General features: G+C 47.3%; 4 protein-coding genes and 1 long non-coding RNA gene across 13 annotated transcripts; 2 read left to right on the top strand and 3 right to left on the bottom strand.

Annotated features, from left to right (window-relative positions):
- Positions 1-74: 74 nt before the first annotated feature.
- Positions 75-951, top strand: LOC117580662. Of its 2 annotated transcripts, none has more exons than XM_034267275.1 (2): positions 75-373; positions 445-951. In XM_034267275.1, exons 1-2 carry the CDS (start codon positions 317-319, stop codon positions 775-777), a joined length of 390 nt encoding a protein of 129 aa, XP_034123166.1. In that variant the 5' UTR covers positions 75-316; the 3' UTR covers positions 778-951. The 2 variants fall into 2 exon arrangements, with proteins under 2 accessions (XP_034123166.1, XP_034123165.1); XM_034267274.1 differs by having other exon boundaries at positions 91-373; positions 442-951.
- On the bottom strand, positions 927-13,076 carry LOC117580659 (open rectifier potassium channel protein 1). Of its 4 annotated transcripts, none has more exons than XM_034267271.1 (7): positions 12,189-13,076; positions 8,252-8,416; positions 5,313-5,614; positions 4,998-5,249; positions 4,825-4,928; positions 3,635-3,731; positions 927-3,518 (listed from the first exon to the last, which is right to left on the bottom strand). In XM_034267271.1, exons 2-7 carry the CDS (start codon positions 8,391-8,393, stop codon positions 1,386-1,388), a joined length of 3,030 nt encoding a protein of 1,009 aa, XP_034123162.1. In that variant the 5' UTR covers positions 8,394-8,416; positions 12,189-13,076; the 3' UTR covers positions 927-1,385. The 4 variants fall into 4 exon arrangements, with proteins under 4 accessions (XP_034123162.1, XP_034123159.1, XP_034123161.1 ...); XM_034267268.1 differs by lacking the exon at positions 3,635-3,731 and adding an exon at positions 4,497-4,644 and having other exon boundaries at positions 12,275-13,073; XM_034267270.1 differs by lacking the exon at positions 3,635-3,731 and adding an exon at positions 4,497-4,644 and having other exon boundaries at positions 12,646-13,073.
- A 1,159-nt stretch (positions 13,077-14,235) lies between these two features.
- Positions 14,236-15,885, top strand: LOC117581066. Of its 3 annotated transcripts, none has more exons than XR_004573623.1 (3): positions 14,236-14,974; positions 15,040-15,131; positions 15,219-15,885. It is a non-coding gene; the product is annotated as an uncharacterized LOC117581066 (long non-coding RNA). The 3 variants fall into 3 exon arrangements; XR_004573621.1 differs by having other exon boundaries at positions 15,040-15,135; XR_004573622.1 differs by having other exon boundaries at positions 15,030-15,135.
- Positions 15,886-15,939: 54 nt separating this feature from the next.
- On the bottom strand, positions 15,940-20,459 carry LOC117581058 (putative ATP-dependent RNA helicase DHX57). Of its 3 annotated transcripts, XM_034267902.1 has the most exons (7): positions 20,279-20,459; positions 19,603-20,218; positions 19,434-19,545; positions 18,084-19,370; positions 17,052-18,013; positions 16,785-16,986; positions 15,940-16,720 (listed from the first exon to the last, which is right to left on the bottom strand). In XM_034267902.1, the coding sequence occupies exons 1-7, from the start codon at positions 20,347-20,349 to the stop codon at positions 16,155-16,157; spliced, it is 3,816 nt and encodes a 1,271-aa protein (XP_034123793.1). In that variant the 5' UTR covers positions 20,350-20,459; the 3' UTR covers positions 15,940-16,154. The 3 variants fall into 3 exon arrangements, with proteins under 3 accessions (XP_034123793.1, XP_034123791.1, XP_034123792.1); XM_034267900.1 differs by having other exon boundaries at positions 19,434-20,218; XM_034267901.1 differs by having other exon boundaries at positions 19,434-20,194.
- A 155-nt stretch (positions 20,460-20,614) lies between these two features.
- Positions 20,615-21,577, bottom strand: LOC117581064. The gene is made up of 4 exons (XM_034267936.1): positions 21,441-21,577; positions 21,072-21,377; positions 20,836-21,011; positions 20,615-20,766 (listed from the first exon to the last, which is right to left on the bottom strand). The coding sequence occupies exons 1-4, from the start codon at positions 21,552-21,554 to the stop codon at positions 20,703-20,705; spliced, it is 660 nt and encodes a 219-aa protein (XP_034123827.1). The 5' UTR covers positions 21,555-21,577; the 3' UTR covers positions 20,615-20,702.
- Positions 21,578-23,534: the final 1,957 nt, after the last annotated feature.

Below are 23,534 nucleotides of genomic sequence, written 5' to 3'. Positions count from 1 at the left end.
CAGCAACGTCTTCCGATATATCGTCCAAACGCCGTGCAGTGGTGTCGTATGATAGCAATCGGGAGCCGTTGATTCTAATAACAAATGTTCTGTTTCTGGTTCTGGTTCTGGTTCTGGTTGCAGTGACAGTAACAAATGTCAAAAGCGTTCCGAAAAAGGCCACTTCGATAAACACAAAATAGCAACTCGCACCAGAGCTCAGAAGGCCGTGTCGGATTTGGAAGCCGAAAGCCGAAAGCCGAAAGCCGAAACCTGAAGCCACATAATCGGCCGAATATTTATTTTTTCTTGTGTGACGTTTGGTGAAAGTTTGGAAATGGCTTTTTCTGGCCGCAAAAACAACTGCGAAATGGATTTAACCGAGGAGGAGCTCGTAAGTTGACCAAAAACTATGGAATCTTGTTATTAAATCTACATAAACATTTAATGGATGCATCGCAGCAGAATTATGAGCAAAATGACTCGAATGGAAATCGCTTGCACGTGCAGGAGCGTACAATCCCATTTTTTGGACTCGTCAGTCGCCAAGTTGAATTTAATGAGCAGAACCAGATCCTTCGCGCTACACGCTGGGCAATTTCGCAGAATAATCAAACAGCTGGGCAACGGGACAACTCGAACTCGGACTTTGATATTAAAAGCTGGATGAAGATGCAGGATAATCTGCCAGAACTGGAAAAGAATAAATATAAGCACGATAACATCAAACGCTGGGTAATTTCACAGGAGAAATACTTACAGCAGAGGTCCAATGAGATGCGCCCATCGATGAATTAATTGAAGACGAAGCTGAGAACATGTAGAGGCGCGCTGACACTAGACGCGGCTAGATTTCGGAGGGGAATTAGTGTGTAAATTCGAAGACATCTACAGGGAACATCCAATGCCCATCAATTAGCACTAATTAAATCCTCGTTTGTTGATGGTTTACACTGGTATATGACAATGTTTATTATTACACATTAATATGTTTTAGGAATAAACATTTTAAATGTGAAACTAAATCTTTTCATGTATTGGAATCGTTCATAAAGATCCTTTCGAATATGTTGCATTTTTTTGACGTTTTTTGTTCATATAAGCCCCTTCTTAGCATTATGCATACACAGAGTATATGGTATATGGTATAGGTATATGGTATAGACGATAAATACATACAAATATAAACAATAGGATAACAAAAAAGAAACAAAGAGCGGATTAGGAGTAGAGAGGAGTACATAACATTAGGATAACAGATCGTACAACTCTTTTGTTTGTTTAACAATAATAATAATAATAATAATAATAATAACAGCTAAAGGACTCAATGCCTTATCGACAGACTTGCAATCAGTTGCATATGGGTAAGGATATGGATGGGTATGGGTACTGCCGCCTGGCTATTACTTCTCTCCGGAAGTGCTTGATCCTGCCGCTCCAGGTGCACCCGGCGCTGTGGGCATGCTGCTCTTTCGCTGTGCCTGCGAGATCTGCACAATTCTCGACAGCGGTGAGTGGGTGCTGCTGGTGCTGGGTCTGGCACCCACTGGCAGGGGCAGCAGTCGCGTGGCTGATGCCTCGTCCGCCGCTGTGTTGCCAGTGTTGTTGTTGCCTCCGCCTCCTCCTGCTGGGGGCGTTGTGGGCGACAGTTCGCGTGCCAGCGGCGAGGGACGCAGCGAGAGGCGACGCTGCAGTGCGGACTGCTCAATCAGGCTGGCACCAGGTGGCGGCGCTTGGCCCGGTGGTATCTGCAGTGCCGTTGGCCGCACACTGAAGCGGCGGCGGAACTTGCTTGTGCTCGAGCCCAAAACAGGAGTCGATGAGGCGGCCGCACCTTGATTCTGCATCTGATTCTGACCGCTTGCCCGCTCCGTGTAGCTTGGCGGTGGCTCCAGTATCGATCTGCCTGTGCCATTGGGCGACATGGTGCCCACAATGGTGGAGCGACGAGCGTACAGACGATTGGCGGCAGCCGCTTGCAGGGAGCGCGTCTGATCGCCGGCAAAGAGCGACAGTATGGGCGGCAGCTGGGGCGGATCGAGGCCGGCATTGCCCATTTTGCGCTGCTTTCGGCTGCCCCCCAGTCTGTTGCCGCCCGCTGATGAAGCCGCCGTTGCCGCCTGCTGTTGCTCATCCAGTACGGCGTGCGTGTGGACCACCTCGAGGGCTCGTATGAGATCCGCTATGGTGGTCTGCTCCAGCACGTTCATATCCTTCTCCGAGGTCACCGAGAAGATGCTCGAGCGACGCGGCGCACCCATCGAGGCCAACGACGAGGACGTGCCCGTGGCCGGGAAGAGACTGCCACGTCGGGCTGCCACTGCTGCCATTGCCGCCGAGCCCGAACCGCCGATGGCCAGGCTGCCGCGACGCATCTGAGACTGAGACTGAGACTGGGCCTGGGCCAGGGCTGCCGCTGCTGCTGTGGGCGGATACATGCTGCCCCGTCGACCGGCAATTGCCGGATTCTGGGTGTAGATGCTCTCGCGGCGCCGCTTGCCAGCTGCCGGCGGACGACGCTGGTACGCTCCAGCTCCTGCTCCCGCCGGGAGCGAGGCCTGCTCCGAGTCGTCCAGATGGAAACCCAGATTGGTCAGGCCGCCGGCGGAGGCGAGGCTGCCATTCGAGTCGAAGGGCGGCGGCGGCGGACCGCGACCATTCCGCATATACGACTGGCCGGAGGCGGCGGTGACCGTGTTGTTGTAGTAGTCGAGTGGCGAGCGGGAGGAGGGCAGGGCGGTGGCACCCTCCGGCACCGAGACAACGGACAGCTTCCGCTCCAAGTCCTGCGAGTGGCGCTTGCGCTGAAAGGGAAACAGTCGACGCAGGCCATCCGGCATCGAGAACTTCTTGACGCGCCCGGCACCGGGTGTCGAGCTGCTGGCGCCCTTTTTGAGCTGCTCCTCGAGGGCATCCGGCTCCAGGTGCACCATGGATGAGGCGCCACCGTTGGCCGCATGTCCCTTGTAGCGATTGTTGAATGCCTCCTGAATCTGCTGATTGTCGCCGCTCCAGGTCCACTCGTTGTGCGAGGCACGCAGCGGACGCTCGCTCTTCCAGTGCGGCGGATCGATGTTGAAGTCGGAACAGGCGCGTGCCCGCTGGCGACGGTGTGTCGGCGGGGCCGAGAACTCATTCACCGTCGAGAAGGACCATTCGCTGGCCATAATCTGTGAGTCAGAGAAGCCATGGTAGCCCCCATAGAGGGCTGGGTCCTCCGTTTCCGCCGCCGGCGGTGGCTTCACAGTGGCCAGCGCACTGACAACCTTTGCCAGCAGATCTGTCGTCTGGCGATATGCCTCCGCCGTCTCGAATGTCTTCTCGCGATCCAGCTTGCTCAGCTCCGTGTCGGAGCTGGCGTGGATCATCGTCGCCGATGCCGCTGCCGCATCCTGGGCCGCTGCCAAATCGGCGCACACCGAGAAGGCGCGCTTCCTGCTGGGCAACGGTGCCGGCTCCACGCGGTACATGCTCAACTCCGGACACGAGGCGGAACGTGGCATCGTATAAGCAAACTCCATATCCGTATAGACAGGCTGTAAGTAGATTGAATGGGATTAAAGTTTGACTCTTCGAATGCGTTGCTTGGTTCTGGGCTGGCACTGGCTACGGTTTGGGTTCCTCATGGGTTTCCTGTTTCCGGTTTACTTACGCCAGACCCACCACCTGCTGCTCCACCTAGTCTTCTGCTCCTTCTGGATCTTACTAATCTTATTATGCGGCTTCGCTCTATTTCCCTTTCGACAAAACTAGAACAGAGAACAACATCTTGAGTGATTAACCAAAAACCAATTGAACGATTTCATATGCCGCTTAGTACAAAAAGAGAACATCACAAGTTCAGCCACGGCACTACAAAGATTAGACAGATATTCGTCCCATGGGACGGGACATTTCTTAACCATAAAATTAAACCCTATTTAATTGTATTTGTATTTCAGTTTGGTTAGTCCCATAAGTTAGTTTCAGTCGTATTTTTCGCCTGTAATTGCTGCATAAATGCCCCATAAGTGAATGGACACAAGCAGCAACCATTTAAAAAAAAACGAAGAAAAATTACAAATAAAAAATAAATAATAGTAAAATAAATAATAATAAAAAAAAAAATGATATATGCAATTTTGCTCCACATTAATTAAGTTTTATAAATAAAATTTGTGTTTCAATTTCAGTTGCTCCCTGTGAACTTTTTGGGGTATTCCATGGAACGGAAATAGTTTTTTCTGGCAAACTTTGCCAATCAATTTTGCTAGCGTTAGCGGCAGAGTGTGACCAGAGGTGTCAACAGTTTGCAAACCGAAATTCGCCTTGGAACTTATTTGAAAACCCTTTGTATGTTAATTTATGTTAATTAATGATTATGTTTAGCCCAATTTTAGTAGATTCCTTACGTTCGATTACTTCATGATTAAGATCCCCAATGATTAGTTAGGCTTAAACCTAAAACAGTGCTAGCCCATATAGATATATGATTGATTGATTGATTGATTGTTCTGCTTGTTTGATTTGTATACCTTCACTTTGAGGATATAGAGCTCGTTGAGCATGCGCCTGAGGTAGCCAACATCCTTGGTGACGCCCGTCCAGATGCGATTCTGTGTGGCCTTCAGATTGGAGGACAACTGCTGCTCCAGATGCGCCAGCTTCTGGCTCTGCAGTCCTCTGTTTTGGTGTTTTGATGATCGAAATGCAATGCAGATTTAAATTGTAGATGTTTGGGTGTGTCACCAGATATTAAGGGGATAAAGATAGAGATACCGGTTAGGATCATGCAAACGACAAATAACGCAACGAAAAGACATGCGAAGGGGGCGGGTAGTTGTTCTGTTCCTTGACACTTACCGTGTGATAAATGTCATGATCATGACTAGATAGCCCAACGAGAAGATGAACCAAACGATGACAAAGATCTGATAGACCACGAACCAGCCACCAAATTCGCGCGGCTATTCGGAGACAATTTTTTGGTTGTGGATAATTGAAATGATTTCAAATGCAAACTCAAATGAACTCACCTGATTGGGCCCAAAGGTGGGCACATAGTCACCGAATCCAATGGTTGTGGTCGTCACATAGCTGTAGTACAGCGAAATGGAGTACGGCCAGTTCTCGAAGTAGGTGAAAACCCACGAGGGCAGCAGCAGGAACAGAGCTATGCCCGGCACCAAGGCAATCACAACGGTGGTGATCAGACCCAGCTGCGGCGGCACATAGTGCATATCCGTGGTCATCTTGTACTTCTTGTATCTGCGATAGATGGCCTCGAACTAAGGACAAGACGAGAAAGGACAGATGTAATGATGTAATAATCGATCGAGGGACTTACTCACCGTTCGTCCAAAGTACTCGCCCAAGCCGGCAAAGAGTATGCCATTGACGGGTATACCGATCACCGAATATACAATCATTATCATGCGACCCGCAAATGTGGTCGGTGATATGTTGCCATAGCCCACCGTTGAGCAGACGGTGAAGGCAAAGAAGAACGCATGATAGAAGGTCCATGTGAATGGCACCTCATGCTCATCCTTCTCGACATCCGTCACCGGTTTGCCACAGTACTCCGATATCCGTTCGAGTATCTCATTCTGTGTGCTCACATTCTTATCCGACAACTCTTCCACCAGATATGCTGCAACAAAAAACAAAAAAACGAAACTCAGTCAGGCGTAAAATCAAATTAAATTTAATTTGTTCAACGATTCAATCCAATCCAAGCCGAACCAATCCAATCCGGAAGTAAGCGCTCGCTCTTCCGCCTTCCGCCGGGAACAATGAGGCCCAAAATCCAAATTGATTCCGCCATCAACGTGTGATGGGGTTGCCGCTGCCGCTTAACGCTTAACCCTGGCCCCCAACAAACGTGGAACGTGAAACGTGCGACATTTTACACTAGACCCCGTGGAGATCCCCCCAGCAAATGTAACGCTATGATGTCACCAGTGCGACGACTGCCCTGCTCTTTGGGTTGATTGAAATGCGCTCGCTGTGTGTGTGTCTGACCCACGAATGACCCCCCCATCAGGGCACTGAATGTGCGATTCGTGCCGAGCATTGAGAGATTAGCGATCTGGATCTTGTGGGAACACAGCTACTAATGGCACATTATATCTCGAATATTTTTTGGCAGATAGATAAAGCGATCAATGAAGGTTGTTTGATTGGACATTGATCACTGATCGTTTAGGAATCTTTTACAATCGATTGCTCTGCTGATCCCTTAATCAGTGACCAGATTAATTAATTCGCGAACTTAGACTCGTGATCGGCTCGAGATCAGCTCGCGTTCATCAGGATTGCTTCTACAGTCACTGGTTCAACACACTCTCTCTCAGCATCATTCGGCTGATTGTCCAAGTGCAATCATTCAATAAACAACCGCCCCGGTAATCTTTTAACGAATTGCATAATTCAATAAACGCAGCAACAAAGGGATTTCTGTAAGTGCAGTGGAGATCTGACTGGGATGGTACCCGACGACTGCCACTCCCAGCCTGTCACTCTCTCTCTGAGGCGAGCGCCTGATCCAATCTGTTGATCACAACGGGGACACAATTGCGGGCAATTCAGATATTAACAGACAGCAAGTGCATTATATATCCGCCATATACTTAGTGCTGTTGGGTGCTGGCTGCAATTTAATCGGCTTTTGTGTGTAGTAGTCCCCAGTCCCCAGTCCTCGCACTGGATCTTGATTGCCGGCAATTTGTTCATAGAAGTCGATCATTATCTTGATTTCTTGCTCTTGCCTCAGCAAAGTTCTCGCCTTTGCCTTTGCCTTTGCCTCGACTCGAGGGCGTTTGAATCTGATTATCGCAATGCACAACAGCCAGGAAAAAAAGTTTGTGGCAAACAAATTGATAAATTAATTTAATTAACGCTTGCAGCGCCCTGAAAGCAGTCCAGAGTGCATCCATCATCATCATCATCATCCCATTTCGAGGTCGAGATCGAGGTCAAAGATGCAGACGCTAATGTTGTGTGTCTATTCACTTATGGGCAATTTGTAGAGTGCAACAACTAATCAGAGGACAAGGGCTGAGGCTGAGGATTAATGCCAAATTCTACAGAAATTCTGTGATTGTTGCGGGAGCTTCCCCCCCTAGGGAGTGCCCTGTTCTTATCTGCTCTATCAGTTGCTCAACTAAATGCCGCTGAAGACGACACTTCATAGTCGTAGAGAAACAACAGTCGCATGGTCGTAGTCATAGTCATAGACCCCATGGTCTTAGCGATCGTTCCATTCAAGTGCTTATTTTTTCAGTCATTCGAGTGATTATGGCTAACGGTGACCAGAGGCCCAGTGGCTTTGGCTGATAAAAAACAAAAACAAAGCCATGTCCAATGCGTTGGATACTTTGGGGATTAGTTGGGGGATTTTGTTGGATAAAGTCGTATCAGGAGGTAAACCCTTGACAGTTCGTTACACTCCATCGAGCGATCGACCGACCTACACTTTATGACCGAATCGAGACTGTGTATGCATCAGGTATCAGTGATCCATGATCCATGATCCGATTCGTTTCGTTTCGATCCACAGACACGTCTTGGGTCGATGGTTACTAATTAGAGCGCTTATGGGTTATTTATTTGCATAATTAACACATTTTATGGGCCGTTTAAATTCGGATTTATTGCAATTGAAGAGCCATGCAAATACAAATACAAAATGTATGTAAATATGTATTCCCGAGACGAGATTGCGGCTCGATTTAGCGTCTAGATAGTCTCATGTATCCAATAATACCACTGACTCGTCGTGTGTCGTGGTCGCATTATTGCCAATAGACCTGTGGAGTCATAAACCTCACACTTTACTCCCAACATTTACGCACGTTTTGGCACACAGAAATTAGACCAAAAATCAGCTCTAATTTCAGTTGATTACTTCATACTAGGCAAAAGAACGCCGCAAACGACCGAGGGGCACTGTTGCAAGTTGCGCGAAATGTACCAAAAAAATGTATACAAAAAGTTGGGCAAAGCTACATGAAAATATATCCCTAAACATAAAATTCTTAGGAATATTCCTGAAATGTTCTCTGGATATTTTGTCAATCCAAAGTGCTGCCACTGCTCGAATTGAGCACCACAAGCGAACAACATAACTGTCGTGTGCACAACGCGATAGTGCACGTCTTCATCTTCAGTTTCAAAGGGAAATCTCGAGCGCGTGTGCGTGGGGGCGTTTTTCGTGGCAGACTATTTATCACACACGATCACGAGGCTTATGGATAATGGCTTATGTCTAGGGGTAACTCTCTCTCACCATGAATTTCGACGCGCTCTGCGAGATCCGCCTTGCGTGTCTCCTTCTCCTCGCCGTGCTCGATGTGATAGTAGATGGCAGCACCGAGCATCAGATATGAAATGTAGAAGATCAGCAGCAGAATCCATCGATTGGGCGACATGCCGTCGCTGTCGCTCTATCTGTCTGCAAATGTAGAAGCCACAACGTTGATCTATAATCTACTATTATGCTGATTATGATGATGATGCGGTGTCCAGGTTGTCCAGGTTAGGGAATGTGAATCGAAGGGGGCTGTTCCTTGTCTTGTTCTTGCCGCTATTTATTGTTGTATCTGGCTGCTAATCGAAGTCTGATTGCGATTGCTCCCAAGTGCTTTTGGCCAGTTGTTGTCTCTCTATATGTACGATTATGTACATGAATGTATTGTGACGATTGCAAAAAACGCGAGGCACATACTCGTCGCACGCTACTCCACACCAAGCGGATCTTATGAGTTTTCTGTGTGTTTCCCTCAAAGAACAGAACATCACTCGCTGGGTGCACCTATGCTTGGCTCACTAAGGATATATCAACTTCGTTGCAATCGCATTGCTGGACACGCAGCAAAAAAAAAGCACGCGCTTCCCATCCCCTGTCAAACGATCGGGGGCATGCTCCCTGTCTTCCATCGTCTGGGCGCTACGTCATCGCTCTTCTAACGTTTACACCTATTGACACTTCTAATCATATCGCCCAAAGGCAGGCAGGCAGGCAGGCAGGCAGGCAGGCAGGAAGGTAGGTAGGCGGACGGGCGGGCAAGGTACTATTACTGCTAATTTCTACAATTTCTCGCATTGCCGAGTAGTCCGCTCTGCCGATTAGCAACACAGCCACAGAGACGTCTCCCCCAACATCTTGGAACTCTGTTATCTCTAAATATATATATATAAATGTAGCTATATGTATATAGGGTATATTCTGGAGGTTGCTTGCAGCTCTTGTGGGTGTCACAATTAGCGCATGTGAATGCAAAATGACAATAGTTGACAAACCCAAAACCAAAAGCAAAACCAAAACCAAAAGGTTCGGTACGGATCTCCAGGTGTCAAGCTTTAGTCATGCTCCGCTTGTATCTTTTTCGTGGTCTTCGATTTGTCGGAAGTCGTGTACTCTCTCCCCCGACACTTCTTACAATATCATAAAGATAATATTACTCGGTGCTGGCATGTTCGGCCCTAATGAGATCTAATGTTGGGGTAGTTCAGTATGTGGACTTTAGGCCTCGCATGGAATCCCCTTACCATAGGTGAAAGAATTGACTAATCTCTACTACGAGGAGCACATTCGGGTGTTCGGGGGTTGATACGCTGCATAAATGTCCCACAAGTGAACGGATACAAACGTGAACTTCTAGGGATTCTTTGAGATTTTTAGTTTCAACTCTGATGCAAATCTGATCAAATATTTGTGTGTTTTTGGTATACATTTTTAGCCGAAAATGAATGGTGGGATTCTGTTTTCTATATGGTATGGTATGGTCTGGGGTATGGTGCTCTATCGCCAACAACTTCTCATTACACGCTTGATTACATTCGCATTCGACAAATGCGAATTGTTAATGTCAAGTGGGCAGAATCAGAATTGCTGATAAACGTTGGGCTGCTTCAAGTTTGAGAATTCAATTCTGCAATAGCTTTAATTAATATTATCGTACTTAATGTATAATATTTCTATTCAATTATCTATCACTTGCGAGGGCAAGTTTCGTTTTCCTGTTGCCAAAAACAAAATTCTGAATCTTAAGACACGTGACGCCCGTTCCATGGAAGTCGCCCCCTTTTTTTCGTTTTTTTTTTTGCATTTATTGTGCGAATATTTCCTCTATTTTATGTATTTATTTATTCCGAGCAAACATTTCGATGACGATGTCTCGTTGTGGGCTTGCCCTCGTACACAAAACAATGGAATTTGGAATGGAAATTTCTGGCCAGCGATAGGGACTCTTCCCACTCATTATTTGTGGCTTTGTGCCGAAGAAGATCCCGAAGAAGAATGGTGGAATGGCCACGCCCATGTTTCCATGGCCCCTACCCCATCAATAAAATAAACCCAATAAAAATGGACCCAATCTTTATCAGAGCCGATCCCACAGCCGAGCCGAATGGGCAATAAACACTCCGATGATCATGTAAATGAATTTAATCAATACTTGACGTCAAGTGAAGACAACGGCAGACAACAGAACATTTAATATGATAATAAAATTATTTACTAATTGATAACCCCACAGAGGTTGTATGATTTATGATTGTAGTACTAAGGACAGCATCGGGCACGATCCACTGATCCACAGATCCTACCTCATCTTATGGCAGAGCCTGCCTCAGTGGCTGCTACGTGCAGAAAGCGAGTATCTAGCTCTTTTCTACGGTTTGCTTATTATGTATGTGGAGCACAAAATATTAATAAATATAAAAATATTTACATATATCTCGGACGCTAAATAGTCGTATAATCAATAGTAAATAGCAGCAACTGCAAAATGAACACGTTTAGTAAATAATCGAAACAAAAGTCGGCTGTCGTCAGGCGTCGAGCAGTTCAAGCTATCGAGCAGACACCAGTCCGCAGTCCCCACAGTGCAGCCCCCGTTGCGACTCTCCGAGACACTCCTCATCTCACGGGAAAGGAATAAGAATCGCTTCCATTGTGCCCTAAATGGAATTTCCAAGGAAACCCACACCCACCCCCTCCCCTATTAGGGCTAATGAGGATATTATTTTACAACTAGTACTATATTTATATACATAAAATGTATAGAGCAAGAGATGATTAATTGAATTTCGATCTATCAGTGTCTCGCCTGTCTCGTCAGCGCGTCTCTTCTTCCTCTGCGGCTGATAAGACTACGTCAGAGGCAAAGAACATTACATGACAATTAAAAAATGTCTGCGATACACCATACACTACATATATCCGGCTATTAATTGGGTGAAACCCCAATCGATTCAGCCATTCACATGGATCCCCAGAAATCTTCGTGTTTTTCTTCCATTGGAGTTAACTGAGTAAATATTTTCTGATAATTATGTATGCGCTTCCTCTGGATTCACTCTGGGAAAATCCACTAATAATATTCCACCCACTGACTGATTGAAACGGGGGGGATTCAGTGTCAGAGCCAGAGTCGGGCTTTTTTTTGTGTTTTTTTTTTGTTGTTTTATAAACAAATGCTTTAAGCATTTTGCTGGCCAAATGATGGATGAAGTTTTTGGGGCGCCTAAGACGCTTTGATCGCCTGCTCAATCGGTTGATCGATAGCGTTTAACCGTTACTCTAGCTAACGGTTACAGTGCCCTCCTCCTTCTCACCCTTTTCCATTCTGCTTTTCAGTTTCAGCTGTTTCAGATCGTCGGTTGAACAAACACTTTTGCGTATTAAACAATTTTCGTTAATTAAATGCATTCAGCGGGTCGTTCATTCATGGAACAGACTGAATCTTACCCAATGGAAGAGGGATCCAATCAGATCAGATTATACACATGTATAGACAGTCTGTCTGAATTAGAGCACACCTGAATCGAGAGATCGCTGAGATTGGGGCCTAAGCTTAGGTCTCTCTCTCTCTCTTTCCCTGGTGCAATCGTTTCCGCATTGTCTGGTCTGATCCCGACAATCTCAATATTTGTCTACAATTTCGATTGCTGTCCCACTGAGATAAGGTCCGGTACACCGGAGAGACGAAAACACACGAGTATTACCGGACATCAGCATTATCGATCAGCGATAATGTCTTCACTTCTCTGAACTCTCGCATTGTTGTTTACCCATTGTTCACATCAATAATTTGATAATTGTCCCCTATGCTTCTTGTTGTTCACTATGTTTACTACAACAAACACATTCGATTCCACTTCCTTAACCTTAAAGGCCCACTGTCGTGGACCAGGACACACTTACACGTGCATATACCCACCACTCAGGAATGTATGTGTTTGTGCGTTTAAGGCAGACAAAAAATAATGACAGCACTTTTTATTCTCTTTCCTCTTTCTGCTATACCGTTGACTTTGCGTTCACCGTTTCTTTTTTCCTTCGCTTTTAAATTTCTCGCGAGATCTCTGGTTCTTCGTCTCCCTGTGCCTTTCTTTCCGCTAACTCCGCGAGTGGAAATCGCGACACACACTGACAAGAGGGAACATATACACACACACACGAAGCAACGGGAGGAGCAGTACAGCAAAAAAAAAAAACAACAAAATTTCACAAAAATTGCGGGAGCGAGCGATCGCGAGCAGGACCGTTACCGTTAAGCGGCGCACGCTGAATTGAAGCGCTGCAGGCTATGGGTTGACACTTTTTGTTAACGGTGACGGTGACTGTGACTGACGGTGACGTCGATTTGATTTAAATGAAAATTCTCCCCAGCTCACGTCTGTTCCCCAGCAGTCAGTGCCACTGCCACTGTCGCTGTCGCAGCGCTGCTGCGGCGCTGTCCGGGTGCGGCAACGGCAACGCTCTGATTTCGGCACGGGCTCCGATCTTGCAAGCTCAGTTTTTTGGCTCAGATTTTCAGAGATTTTTTTTAGCTCAGCTTTCTTAGAGGAGATTTCACTCGACACTCGGGACGGATGGCCGGCTTGGCTCTTGGCTGCGCGGATGAGATCGGTACGTTGGAGGAGCAGCCCGATACAGCCCCAGAGCCGATTGTCGTTACGACACGTTACGCGTTACGTCCATCATATGACTGTCGTCGGTATTCCCAAATCAGAATCAAAATCGGAGAGAGAGACGAGCCGAGCCGCACTCGAAAATCAAAAGTAGAGCAGAAAGAATCGCACAGAGCGAACACGAAAATCGCAACGAAAACGCGACCACGATTATTTTTCCACCTCCTTTAACTGCCGAGCACGCCTGCGTGTATTTGATTGTATTTGTGTGCATGCATGTGTGTGTTTGTTTTGACTCGGTCGATCTCTAATCCAGCGCTTCACTCACTTTGCGGAAAAGACAAGACAAAAATCACTCAAGACGCCGACGCTGCCGTTGGCTTCGCGGCGGCTCTGCTTTTGGGTGTTTGTGTGAATCCGATTAGTGTATGAGGTGGTGAAGAAGGAGGGCCAGCAGCAGCAGCAGTGCTCCCTCTTTCCTTACCTTCTCCTCTCTGACGATCGCTCCCCATCCCAGCCCTTCCCTCGCCGCACCCGCCACACGGGCACCGACTAAAACTAAATCAACTTTAAATGCCGATCGACAAAAGGCAACTACGAAAATCGTTAGCACAGTTCATGCCCATTCTACACCCGCACCACACCTCACCCATATGTCAACAGGGAACACCAAATGGGGGAGGCAGCACAGTGGGACAAATGATACTTATAGTGCGCAGATTATTTCATTCAAACATATATTTGTAGCCCTAGAGGGTTAATACTAAAATACAATTTAATTAATATGTACTTAACATTTTTTAATTAATAGATACTTAGTGATTCTACGAAAATATGTTGAAACCTTTTAAAATTTTCAAATAGTTTTTCCTACTTTGTGGACAGCCCTTGAAGAGTGGTAAAATGTTTGGATCATGTAATATAACATATGTAAATTAATATGTAAATACATGCATCTGTAAATCAACTCTTGGGGAACAATGGTGTACATATGTCCCCTGTAGACATTCTACGCGTACGCACGATCATGAACATTGTTTACATTTGGATCCACAGTAGGCCATGCTTTTTTCTTCTGTTGTTTCCGTACATGTTCGTCACCGGGGGCAGAACCAGCACCCACATACATATGTATGTACATATGTAGACCCGACCCACCGAAAACCCCACCTAAAGAGCAACAACGAAAACAACACAGAAATCCCATCGTACGTAAATGTTTTTTGTCTACGGATTTTAGTGCTTTACGACGGGGCACTAGCCGGCGCAAACTTTAAACGTCAACGGCAGCCCCAGCCCCCAGAGACAACCGCCCCTTGGGATAGTACCCGCAATGTACGTATGTATGTGTATGTACATATGTATGTACATACAAGTACGAGTACCTTGATCTTAGGTGGCTTTCTTGTGCCTGATCCTGCGCATGGGTGGCGCCAATGTCAGCGTTGTCAGGTTGGGTATTCACTGTCAATGCCAATGTCAATAGAAGGGCTAATTTCGGCGACAGGCTCAAGGTCGGAGTAACTGTTTCACGGACATTGAAGGGAACAGAGAGTGTAAAAAGTAGACGGAGCCGATGATACATATGCATATACTTCACTTTGAGTTATCGCCATTTACTTTTTCGCTCTCCACTATGCCAATCATCATTCATCGTTTTACCAGATCTCCTCCACCATCTACATCTCGCCCTTTCCTCACCACCATCTATTGATTTCTTCTCTGCTGATATGACTGCGACGGCGACGCCGACTAAGCAAAGAAAGCTCGCTTAAAGAGGAGAGAGGAGAACAGCTAACTTTGAGGGCATCAATCAGTGCAAGGTGACGATACAACAAAGTGAGGAATTGCTGCTCTACTCCACGCACCTTTTTCTCTGTGAGAGACACAACCACAACATTTGAGAGCAATCTCTTCACGCCTCACCTAGTGCGGCATCAGCTACGACGACTTGATGGCAATGAAAAGTAGTGTTGATAACGGGGATCACTGGAGGGTCACGTCACTCACGAGGATATTGCAATAAAATAAGGCACATAAATATTAGAATTTATCTGATAAAAATCTCAATAGAATATCTCATAAAATATCTGTAAGTTCTTCACCATAACATTTTTACCGTTTTAAGGAAATATACATATAAATAGTCATAATTAGGTTCTGTTCCAAGCAAAGACTGGACAATTGATTTCGAAATATCTGCTGAAAATCATAATACCCTTCGGCAAAGAGTATAATTATGTGCAAAAGTATGTAAGTTTCTCTAATCTCATTGAGCATACATATGTATGTACATATTTAACCCAGTTGTGTCACCCCCTTTGACTCTTCCACAGCCCATCAAATCAGAGCGAGCAAATACCTAAACGAGGTGCTAAAAGATCCCATTTGTAGTTGGTCATCGAGGCCTTAAATTGAAAATACAAGCTACGGAAAGTGCGAAATATCAATCCAGAACCAGATCGGGCAAAGAGAGATAGCGACAGATAGATGAAATGAGAGGACTGAAACACACGCACACACACAGTACATAACCGTACTCGGTAGCAGCGTATTTAAATTGGGCAAACTGATTCATTGGGCGGCGGCGGCATTACCCAAAAATGTTGATAAATATCGCAAGTTAAATTAATTACTAGACAAGTACATATGCTCATTGGCTTTGATGTATCGACGTATCACAAGTGTCAGCCGCCAGCAAATCCAAGTGTATTTAAATAAATTCAAATGAATTGTAATTGATGGGATACCAGCAGAAGATACCAGGTAACAGGCCGGGCCTCTCCCTTTGGCATTTATTGGATGTCACCCACCGATCGGTCACATGAATCGCTGCAACTAGACCTCGGAAGTGATCGATTTTTGAGCTAATTTCTCAGCCCCTAAACTGTTGACAAAACCAACAAATCAATCAAAAGTGAAGAACATGTGGAGGCCGACGATGCCACAATTTATGCGCATTACAAATCCGAATATGCCAATAAATGTTATGCTATACTCGTATGTCAGGAAGTAAATTCCATTCCCATTCTCATTTTTGTATACAAGTTATGTGCAGTAAAAGCCATTGGATTCGGTGTTTCAATATTGCTTTTTTGTTGTTGCTTGTTTGAACACACAGATCATCAGGATCAGTATAAATATCGGTCCCGGACGCGGATGCGTACGCGGGTTAGGTATATAGCATCTATAACATACAATTTACAAACAATTTCGATAGTATTGGCATGGTGTGGATGGGACTTTAAGGCATTGGAAGACGACACAAAGTCTCAGCTATTTTTGCTTAGCAAATGAACAATATTGGCGATCATGCGGCAGCCGTTCTTGTGGTGCAGTAGATTAAGGCACGGATCCCGGATCTTCTCCTCGAGCAGCTTGATCAATTCGGAGCGCAGGCACTGCACCATTTCGGCCGTCTCGTGATCGTGCGCCTTCAGTATAATCCAGCCGGTCTCGAGCAGGAACAGAAAGTCGCCATCGTGTAGCTCCACCTTGAAGTCGCTGCCCGCGAACAGGACAAGCGCAATGAGGGGCAGCATCGAGCAGTCGCGTATGTAAATGGCGCTGGTGCGCACCTTCTCCTGGTAGACCAGGAAGGGTGACTGGAACGTGGCCACTTGCGAGTTCACCGACGATGGATGGATCTTCACATAGCCATCACCGCGCGTCTTGAAACGCAAATCATTATGCCCCTGCTCGCGAGGCACTGCCCCGCCCGCTGTCTGCACATAGACACGCTCCGGCGTCATAATCTTCACAATATTCGGATAGAGAGCGGCGCACAGGAGCGACGTGAGCAGCCGATTATTATCCCCATTGTGGTTCTGTTCCGCACCTACATAAATGATACAAATGATACAATTAGATGGCTTCAGGCAGGATGGCTTCATCCTGCTTACCTGTGAGCTGTAGAATGTTGTCGCTGGCATTTTTGCGCCTGCGCGGCACATCGATGGGCACAAAGCCAATCGAGACGAGCAGCTCCAGATACTGGTACTTCAGATCGGCTATCGTCTCCAGTGTGTTGAGTGAGAGAAAGTGCTCGCTGGCATAGTTTCTGCTGGCCGCATAGTTGCCACGCCTTGCCACATCCAGCCATTTCTGTGCGGAAAAGGGTAAACGGATGAGTAAAGGATGCCGAAGCTGAATGAAGGGGAATGTCTCACCCGATAGGCATTGAGCACAGTGAGATGATCGCTGTTGCCCAGCGCAAACATTCGCTTGCATTTGTCCGCCTCTACACGCTTGCTCATCGGACTGACAAAGGGAGATTTGTTGCTCAGGCAGGCGGCAATTGTCAGCACACTGTCCAGGCACTGGAAGATGGCGCCATACAGCATCAGCTTGCCGATGCGCACGTCCACAGGCAGGGCGGCAAGATGATGGCCCAGCGGCGTTAGCTGATCGTCAGCATCCAAAGCGCCGACATCACGGAGACGTGTCAGTGCTCCCAACACACTGTCCTCGCTGGGTGCCTCGAGCGTCTCGAGCAGAACGGAGAGCGTGTTACGCGACGCGAAAGTCTCGAGTGTCTTGATGCGCAGCACAATCTGCTCGAGCGGCACTCGCTGTATCTCCGGCACCGGCTGGCCGAGGATGTGCTCATGGAAGCGATAACTCGTGTACAGATGAATGCAGACGCCGGGCATGACGCGACCGGCGCGACCCTTGCGCTGCTTGGCATTGGCACGCGACACCCACACCAGATCGAGGGACTCCATGTTGCGGTTCGAGTCGAAGCATTTCTCCTTCATCAGGCCACAGTCCACCACAAAGACACAGTCATCGATGGTCACCGAGGTCTCGGCTATGTTCGTGCTCAGCACAATCTTTCGCTTGCCCGCCGGCGCGCGCTTAAACACCAGCGCCTGGTCCTCGCCGGACAACGCCGAGTGCAGCGGCACCAGCACGAATTTACCCGCTCGCGGCGAGAAGAGTGAGTGATCGAGCAGGGCATCGTGCACCGTCTGTATCTCGTGCATGCCGGGTAGAAAGATGAGAATGGTTCCCGTGCGCGGCCACTCATGTTCGCCCTCCACAATGTACTTTAGCACGGATTCAATTAATTCCGGATTAATGGTCATCGGCTCCATTAGGTAGATGCTTTTGCATGTCGGCTTGCTGTACTCTGGAAGGGCAGGGGGGGGGAGAGAGGTCGTAGTCAGAAGGAGCTTCATGGTGGTCATGCTTGGACTTACCCGCATAGCGACTGTAGGTCTCGGCCAGTGTTAGTTTCTCGTCTTTGATTTTCTTGCCGGGTGGCGGTCCCGCTGCCTGGACATCGGCATACTCCAGCTCTCGCTGGAGCACATCCTGCTCCGACTTTTTCAGCTTGCGACAGAACTTTGTGTCGCATTCCATCACAAAGTCGCTCACCTCGAGTATGTCCTCGAGGAAGAGCTGCTGCACGGGAAACGTGCGACCGGGTATATCCAGAACGGGCGCTCCACCAAAGTAGTTGGAGAAGAGGCTTGCATTGAGGGTGGCAGACATGAGAATGACCTTGAGATCCTTGCGCTCGCGCAGTATATTCTTGAGGATGAGCAGCAGGAAGTCGGACTCCTCGGAGCGTTCGTGCACCTCGTCGACAATTACATGCGAGACGCCGCTCAGCAGCGGATCGGAGGCGAGGCGACGCAACAGAATTCCAGTCGTGCAAAAACTGAGGCGAGTGCTCTGCGAGACTTTGTTCTCCAGCCGAATCTGATAGCCCACCAGTTGGCCTATGCGATCCAGCCGCTCGGCGGCCACACGCTCCGCCACACCGATGGCCGAGAGGCGGCGCGGCTGTGTGCAGATGATCTCGACATGGGGCAGGGTCTCCTTCGGCTGCAGCTGAAGGGCGCGAAAGAACCAATTGTCGAGTATGAATTGCGGCACCTGTGTGCTCTTGCCGCAGCCCGTCTCGCCGGATATCACCACCACGGGCGAGCTCTCGATGAGCGCCAGAATTCTCTCGATTTCGGCAAAGGCCGGCAGCTTTCGCCTGCCCTCGATCACCTTCTGGTAGCGCTCATCCTTCCGCCGCTCCACAAACTGCTGCAGCAGTCGGCGATTCTCCCGCGCCTGTGCCTCTGTGTTACGCTGGTAGCCACCCTCACCGCGGGACGTCTGCCCGCGGGCATAGTGCGACGGCTTCATTGTCTGCTCGCCCACACCATTGTCGATGGAGTCGCCCGTCTCCGGTTCGTTGTAGAAGAGCGAACGCTTGGGCGAGGGAAACCGGGCGGTGTCCAGCCTGCCGGCCAGATCCTCGCTGGACTGCAGCAGATCACAGATGCTGTACACACAGGGTATGCCGTCGCGGCAAATCTCCCTCGCCTCGCGGTACAAATGGCGCGCATAGCGCAGCCTCAGCTCGTGCGGTATGTCGTGGCAGGTGGTCTTCAAATAAATAAACGGCGCCTCATACGGATACTGGCTGCCGGGTGGAAAGCGCACCTCCACATGGAACCACAGCTCATTGTCATTCTCATCCAGATTTTCTGCAAATTAAAGCGAAAATTCAAATAAAAAACATTTGGAGGGAGGAGAGACATCGGACTCACCTTTTTTTGGTGTTGAAGGAAGAACGGGCTGGGCTGGCACATGGGCAAAGCGACATTTGGGACCGTATTTACAGGTGCCATCGCGTTCGAAGTTGCGACATCGCTGCGGCGCCTTCTTTTTCTTGTCGAGTGCTGCCTGGGCAGTGGCTGCTGCTGCCGCGGCGGCTGCCTCGCGTGCCTTTCGCACCTCCGAGGGGCTGTGGGCGAGTAGGTGGTCAATCCTAAACTTGAGATTCCACACGCGATTAGCCTCACGCTCTTCGTAGGCGCGATCGTAGATGGACTCGAGGGCTTCCTTCTCATCGGAGCGCATGTCCAGCAGCTCCGGCTCGCTGGGTGGCTCCAGGTTCAGCTTTTCCTTTTCGGGTACGCGCATATAGCGCTTGTAGAGCAGCAGCAGGGCCGCCTCCGTGTCGCTGCTGCAGTGCTCGTAGGCCTCGAGGCAGTGGGCGGCATGGAAGCCGTAGCATTCCAGCTTGAGCAGGGCATAGCGGCGAATGCGATCGTCGTCGTTGCCATCGCCGCTTCTGGTGGAGCTGACGCCCTGGACACTCTGCACCATCAGTGTGCCACGGTCCTGCCAGTAGGCATGCTTGACACCGTGTCCGCCTCTACCGCGGTCCTTGTACTTGCTGATGTCCTCCAGCTTAAAGTCCGGGCCGTGTATCGTCCGCAATGTGTCCATGGTCATCTGCTTGGACTCATCGTTCAGCCGCACGACATGCAGCTCTGTTTTGCGCGATTTGTTGTCTGCCACAGACCGGGGAGTAGCTACGGGCACGTTGCTTTACACAAATTAAGAGAATGATTTTATCAACGTAAATGGTCGGTCGTTAGGTACTTACGTGGTGCGGACATCGCTGGGGGGCCGCATGAAGCAAAAGTCTTCCATGTGCTGCCTTGAGGATTCGTCCATGGTCGCTCAACAATCACAAATAAAATAATATTAAAAATTTCACAACTAAATCTAAAATCCAGCTGGCCGCTACAGGCAATTTCACAAAAACGGAAAACTGTCTGGCAGCCCCATCAGCTGTTTTCTTCAGCATGTTGCCGCGCTGCCACTCATTTTGGGCAGCAGGTGCATATGTTTGTTGTTGTGCTAAATTTCGCATACAATCGAAATTACGCGCCCTCGCAATCTGTATATTTGTTGCTGGCTTGGAAATTTAATGGAAATATGTTTTATTAGCTTAAGAAAATGGTTAGTTGTATGAAAGTTTTAAAACAGATGATGGCATGTATATATGCTTATGTTATTTAAAAGTATTAATCCAATAGGTGGCCATCATTGTGATAGTTTAAGTCGAGTTTAATTTCGTTGACAAGTTCGCTGCATGGAAGAAAATGTGTAACGTAATGGACATAAGATATTAGCACATATACATGTAAGTATGCTTACAATGCTTCCAGCGCTACCAGTTCGAGTACACTGATTTGCTCCAGCACGGCCTTGTGATTCGCATCCTGCTCCTTGCGCTTGGAGCGCAGTACTTCGGTCAGTTCCTCCGACTTTATTTTCATTTCATTCAGCTTAATGGAATCTGCATTAATGAGCTCCTTTAGATCTTCATAGCTCTGAAAGCATACATATTAACATACATCTATGCATGGGCGGAGAATGATCTCGGGACATACCATCGATGTGAACTCATCATAGGCAACATTGCCGTCCTGCTGCTCGGCGACCTGTATGACCTCTTGGCAATGATCAGCATAGGCCACGCCCAACTGTTGCTTTACTTGCACCAGATCGCTCAGTTTACTGCTCAGCAGATTCTCCTTCGAAGTCAGTTCATCCAAGTTGGGCAGCAGCTGAATCGAACTCCCACCAACGATCGGGAGACTCATCCTGCAGATAGTTTCAGCCTTCTCATCTCTTAGCCGCTTCTCGTTTTCTTCCAGCTCTTTAAGTTCGTTCTCCAAAGAAGTATTCTCAGCACGCTGAAAGTCATACAACCTCCCAGCACACGTTCATGCACTTGTAAAAATGATTCTGCCGCTTACCGTTTCACGCAACAACTCTTCTAAATACACCTGGATCATTGTAACGGGATCGCAAACGTTCTCTTCTTGCTGATTGCCATTAGAAACGCAAGCATTATCACTATTATTCTGCATATTATTTGTGTGTTCTCAATGCGGCAAACTAGTGAACATTTACAAAAAGAAACGAGTCGCCTAAAGTTTGGTTGCAACTACTTATCCAAAATGGCCGCGAATGTAGAGCTGGCACAGCGACGATATTTCCCACCATCCGATGATATGGCGTTTTATCCGATGTTTTTTATGTTTAGCAAATCACAGAAATCAAAGACATAAGGAAAGATTATAAAGTCAAACCAATGATCTTATGTTGGTATTTCAATAGAACTCACTTGAGGCAAAGGCGGGAAGACAGCGATAGCCTGTGACACAAGCATATGCACATTTCTATTAGATCTACATATGTATTCTCTCATCTCTTTTAGAGTTTGAGCAAAGAAAGAAAGAAAGAAAATGGCTTCAATCTCTGCTGATGCCAACCAACCTCTATACACAAACAAACACAAAGAAAAAGATGTGTACGTGTATACAAATGTACATACATAACAGAAAGCGAATGAGTGAGGCAAAGATTGATATACAATGAGTCAAATGAGAGTAAATGCCGAGAGTACGTACATATGTACATTTACTCTACAGTTACTTCATGTACAGGCATACGGCTACAGCCATGCATACACGTTTACACACCAAGCACAAACACATACATACGATTAGCGAATGGCGCAGTAGAACAGATCATCAAATAAACAGCAGCGTGCATTTGTATTCTCTGTGGAGAGGATGCCATTTCGCTCACACTCCCGTTTAAAGGCCAGATAGGCTGAGATCCTCTTCGCAGCAATACCAGTATTGCCTCCCTCTTCATCATGTCATTACCGCATGGCGCCAAAAGCCGAGGGGTAACCACGCTATCGGCTGGATGGATGGTTATTTTTTCTTGTGTGGCATTTGATAAAAAACGTACGCAATGGATTTGTTTAAACGTAAAAACTTCGAGAAGGTAGTAAGTTAAATATTGTTATTAAATCTACATAATCATTTAATTTATGCGTCGCAGCCGATTTCTGAGGAAACTGATTCGGATAAAAAGCGCTTGCACGTGCAGAAGCGTAAAATCCAAGGGCTTGGACCCGTCAGTCGCCAGTCAAATGAAAATAATGCGCGTCAGGCTATCGCTTACGTTAAACCCTGTGCAACTTCTCAGGTGAATCAGATACCGTGGCAACAGCAGGGGAGGAAGGACTTTGATATTAAAAGCTGGATGAAGATGCAGAATAATCTGCCAGAACTGCAAAAGAAGAAATATAAGGACGAGGTCATCAAACGCTGGGTGTTTTCACAGGAAAAATACTTACAGCCGAGGTCCAATGAGATGCCCATCGATGAGTTAATTACCAATGAAGATAGGACAATTGAGAAGCGCGCTGACACCAGTTGCTGCATGTTTTCGCAGGGTAATCAGCTGAACGGACGTTTGCCTCTCCGGCAGGTTCATTCGTCCATTGATGCCCGCAAGCTGGGCGGCAATCCGCCCAAGAGAATGTATAGAAATTAGCCCAAAAGTAAGTATACAAATTTGACAATTTTTTGTTTGTAAATCCTAACCCACCGTTCCCTTGCTTTTCGACAGATTGATGGGAAATTTACCGTACAGTCTGTACAGTCTGTGTCCCCACGTACGCCCCCATCACAATCCGTCCATCCCAAGGAGTCCCCGTTGTTGGTTTGAAGCAAGAAATCGATTTTACTTCCTGCTGGATATGGCCTGAGCATCTTGCATGAAATGAAGGATCCCAAGTCGCTCCGCCAAAACTAAAATTTTCTGAAAAATACCCCTGAAGCTACATGTAATCATAATATACAATAAAGTCAAACCTTGTTGGCAATAATTCCTTTGCTGTTTATAATTACAGTACGGTAATTTGTTTCAAAGTTTTGTTACATATATGTACGTTTTCCGTCGTAATTTTACGCGCCACAATTTGAATTTTGATCTGAAATTTTTGGTTTGTGTCACTACTAATAGGTAGTGTTGCGTTGATAGGCAGAAAA

Source organism: Drosophila guanche, unplaced genomic scaffold (genome assembly GCF_900245975.1).
Source record: "Drosophila guanche unplaced genomic scaffold, DGUA_6, whole genome shotgun sequence".
NCBI classification, from domain to species: Eukaryota; Metazoa; Arthropoda; class Insecta; order Diptera; family Drosophilidae; genus Drosophila; species Drosophila guanche.
This window is presented reverse-complemented; position numbering and strand designations above follow the sequence as displayed.

Coding starts and splice junctions, on each gene's coding strand:
- LOC117581058 (XM_034267900.1), bottom strand. CDS start 20,349: ATGGACGAATCCTCAAGGCAGCACATGGAAGACTTTTGCTTCATGCGG. Junction 20,219..20,278: donor CCCAGCGATGTCCGCACCAC/GTAAGTACCTAA, acceptor ATTTGTGTAAAG/CAACGTGCCCGTAGCTACTC. Junction 16,721..16,784: donor CAACATTCTACAGCTCACAG/GTAAGCAGGATG, acceptor TCATTTATGTAG/GTGCGGAACAGAACCACAAT.
- LOC117580659 (XM_034267268.1), bottom strand. CDS start 8,393: ATGTCGCCCAATCGATGGATTCTGCTGCTGATCTTCTACATTTCATAT. Junction 4,929..4,997: donor CCACCTTTGGGCCCAATCAG/GTGAGTTCATTT, acceptor GTCTCCGAATAG/CCGCGCGAATTTGGTGGCTG. Junction 3,519..4,496: donor TCTATATCCTCAAAGTGAAG/GTATACAAATCA, acceptor ATCTACTTACAG/CCTGTCTATACGGATATGGA.
- LOC117581064 (XM_034267936.1), bottom strand. CDS start 21,554: ATGCAGAATAATAGTGATAATGCTTGCGTTTCTAATGGCAATCAGCAA. Junction 21,378..21,440: donor AAGAGTTGTTGCGTGAAACG/GTAAGCGGCAGA, acceptor TATGACTTTCAG/CGTGCTGAGAATACTTCTTT. Junction 20,767..20,835: donor CTGGTAGCGCTGGAAGCATT/GTAAGCATACTT, acceptor TCTTCCATGCAG/CGAACTTGTCAACGAAATTA.
- LOC117580662 (XM_034267274.1), top strand. CDS start 317: ATGGCTTTTTCTGGCCGCAAAAACAACTGCGAAATGGATTTAACCGAG. Junction 374..441: donor ATTTAACCGAGGAGGAGCTC/GTAAGTTGACCA, acceptor GATGCATCGCAG/CAGAATTATGAGCAAAATGA.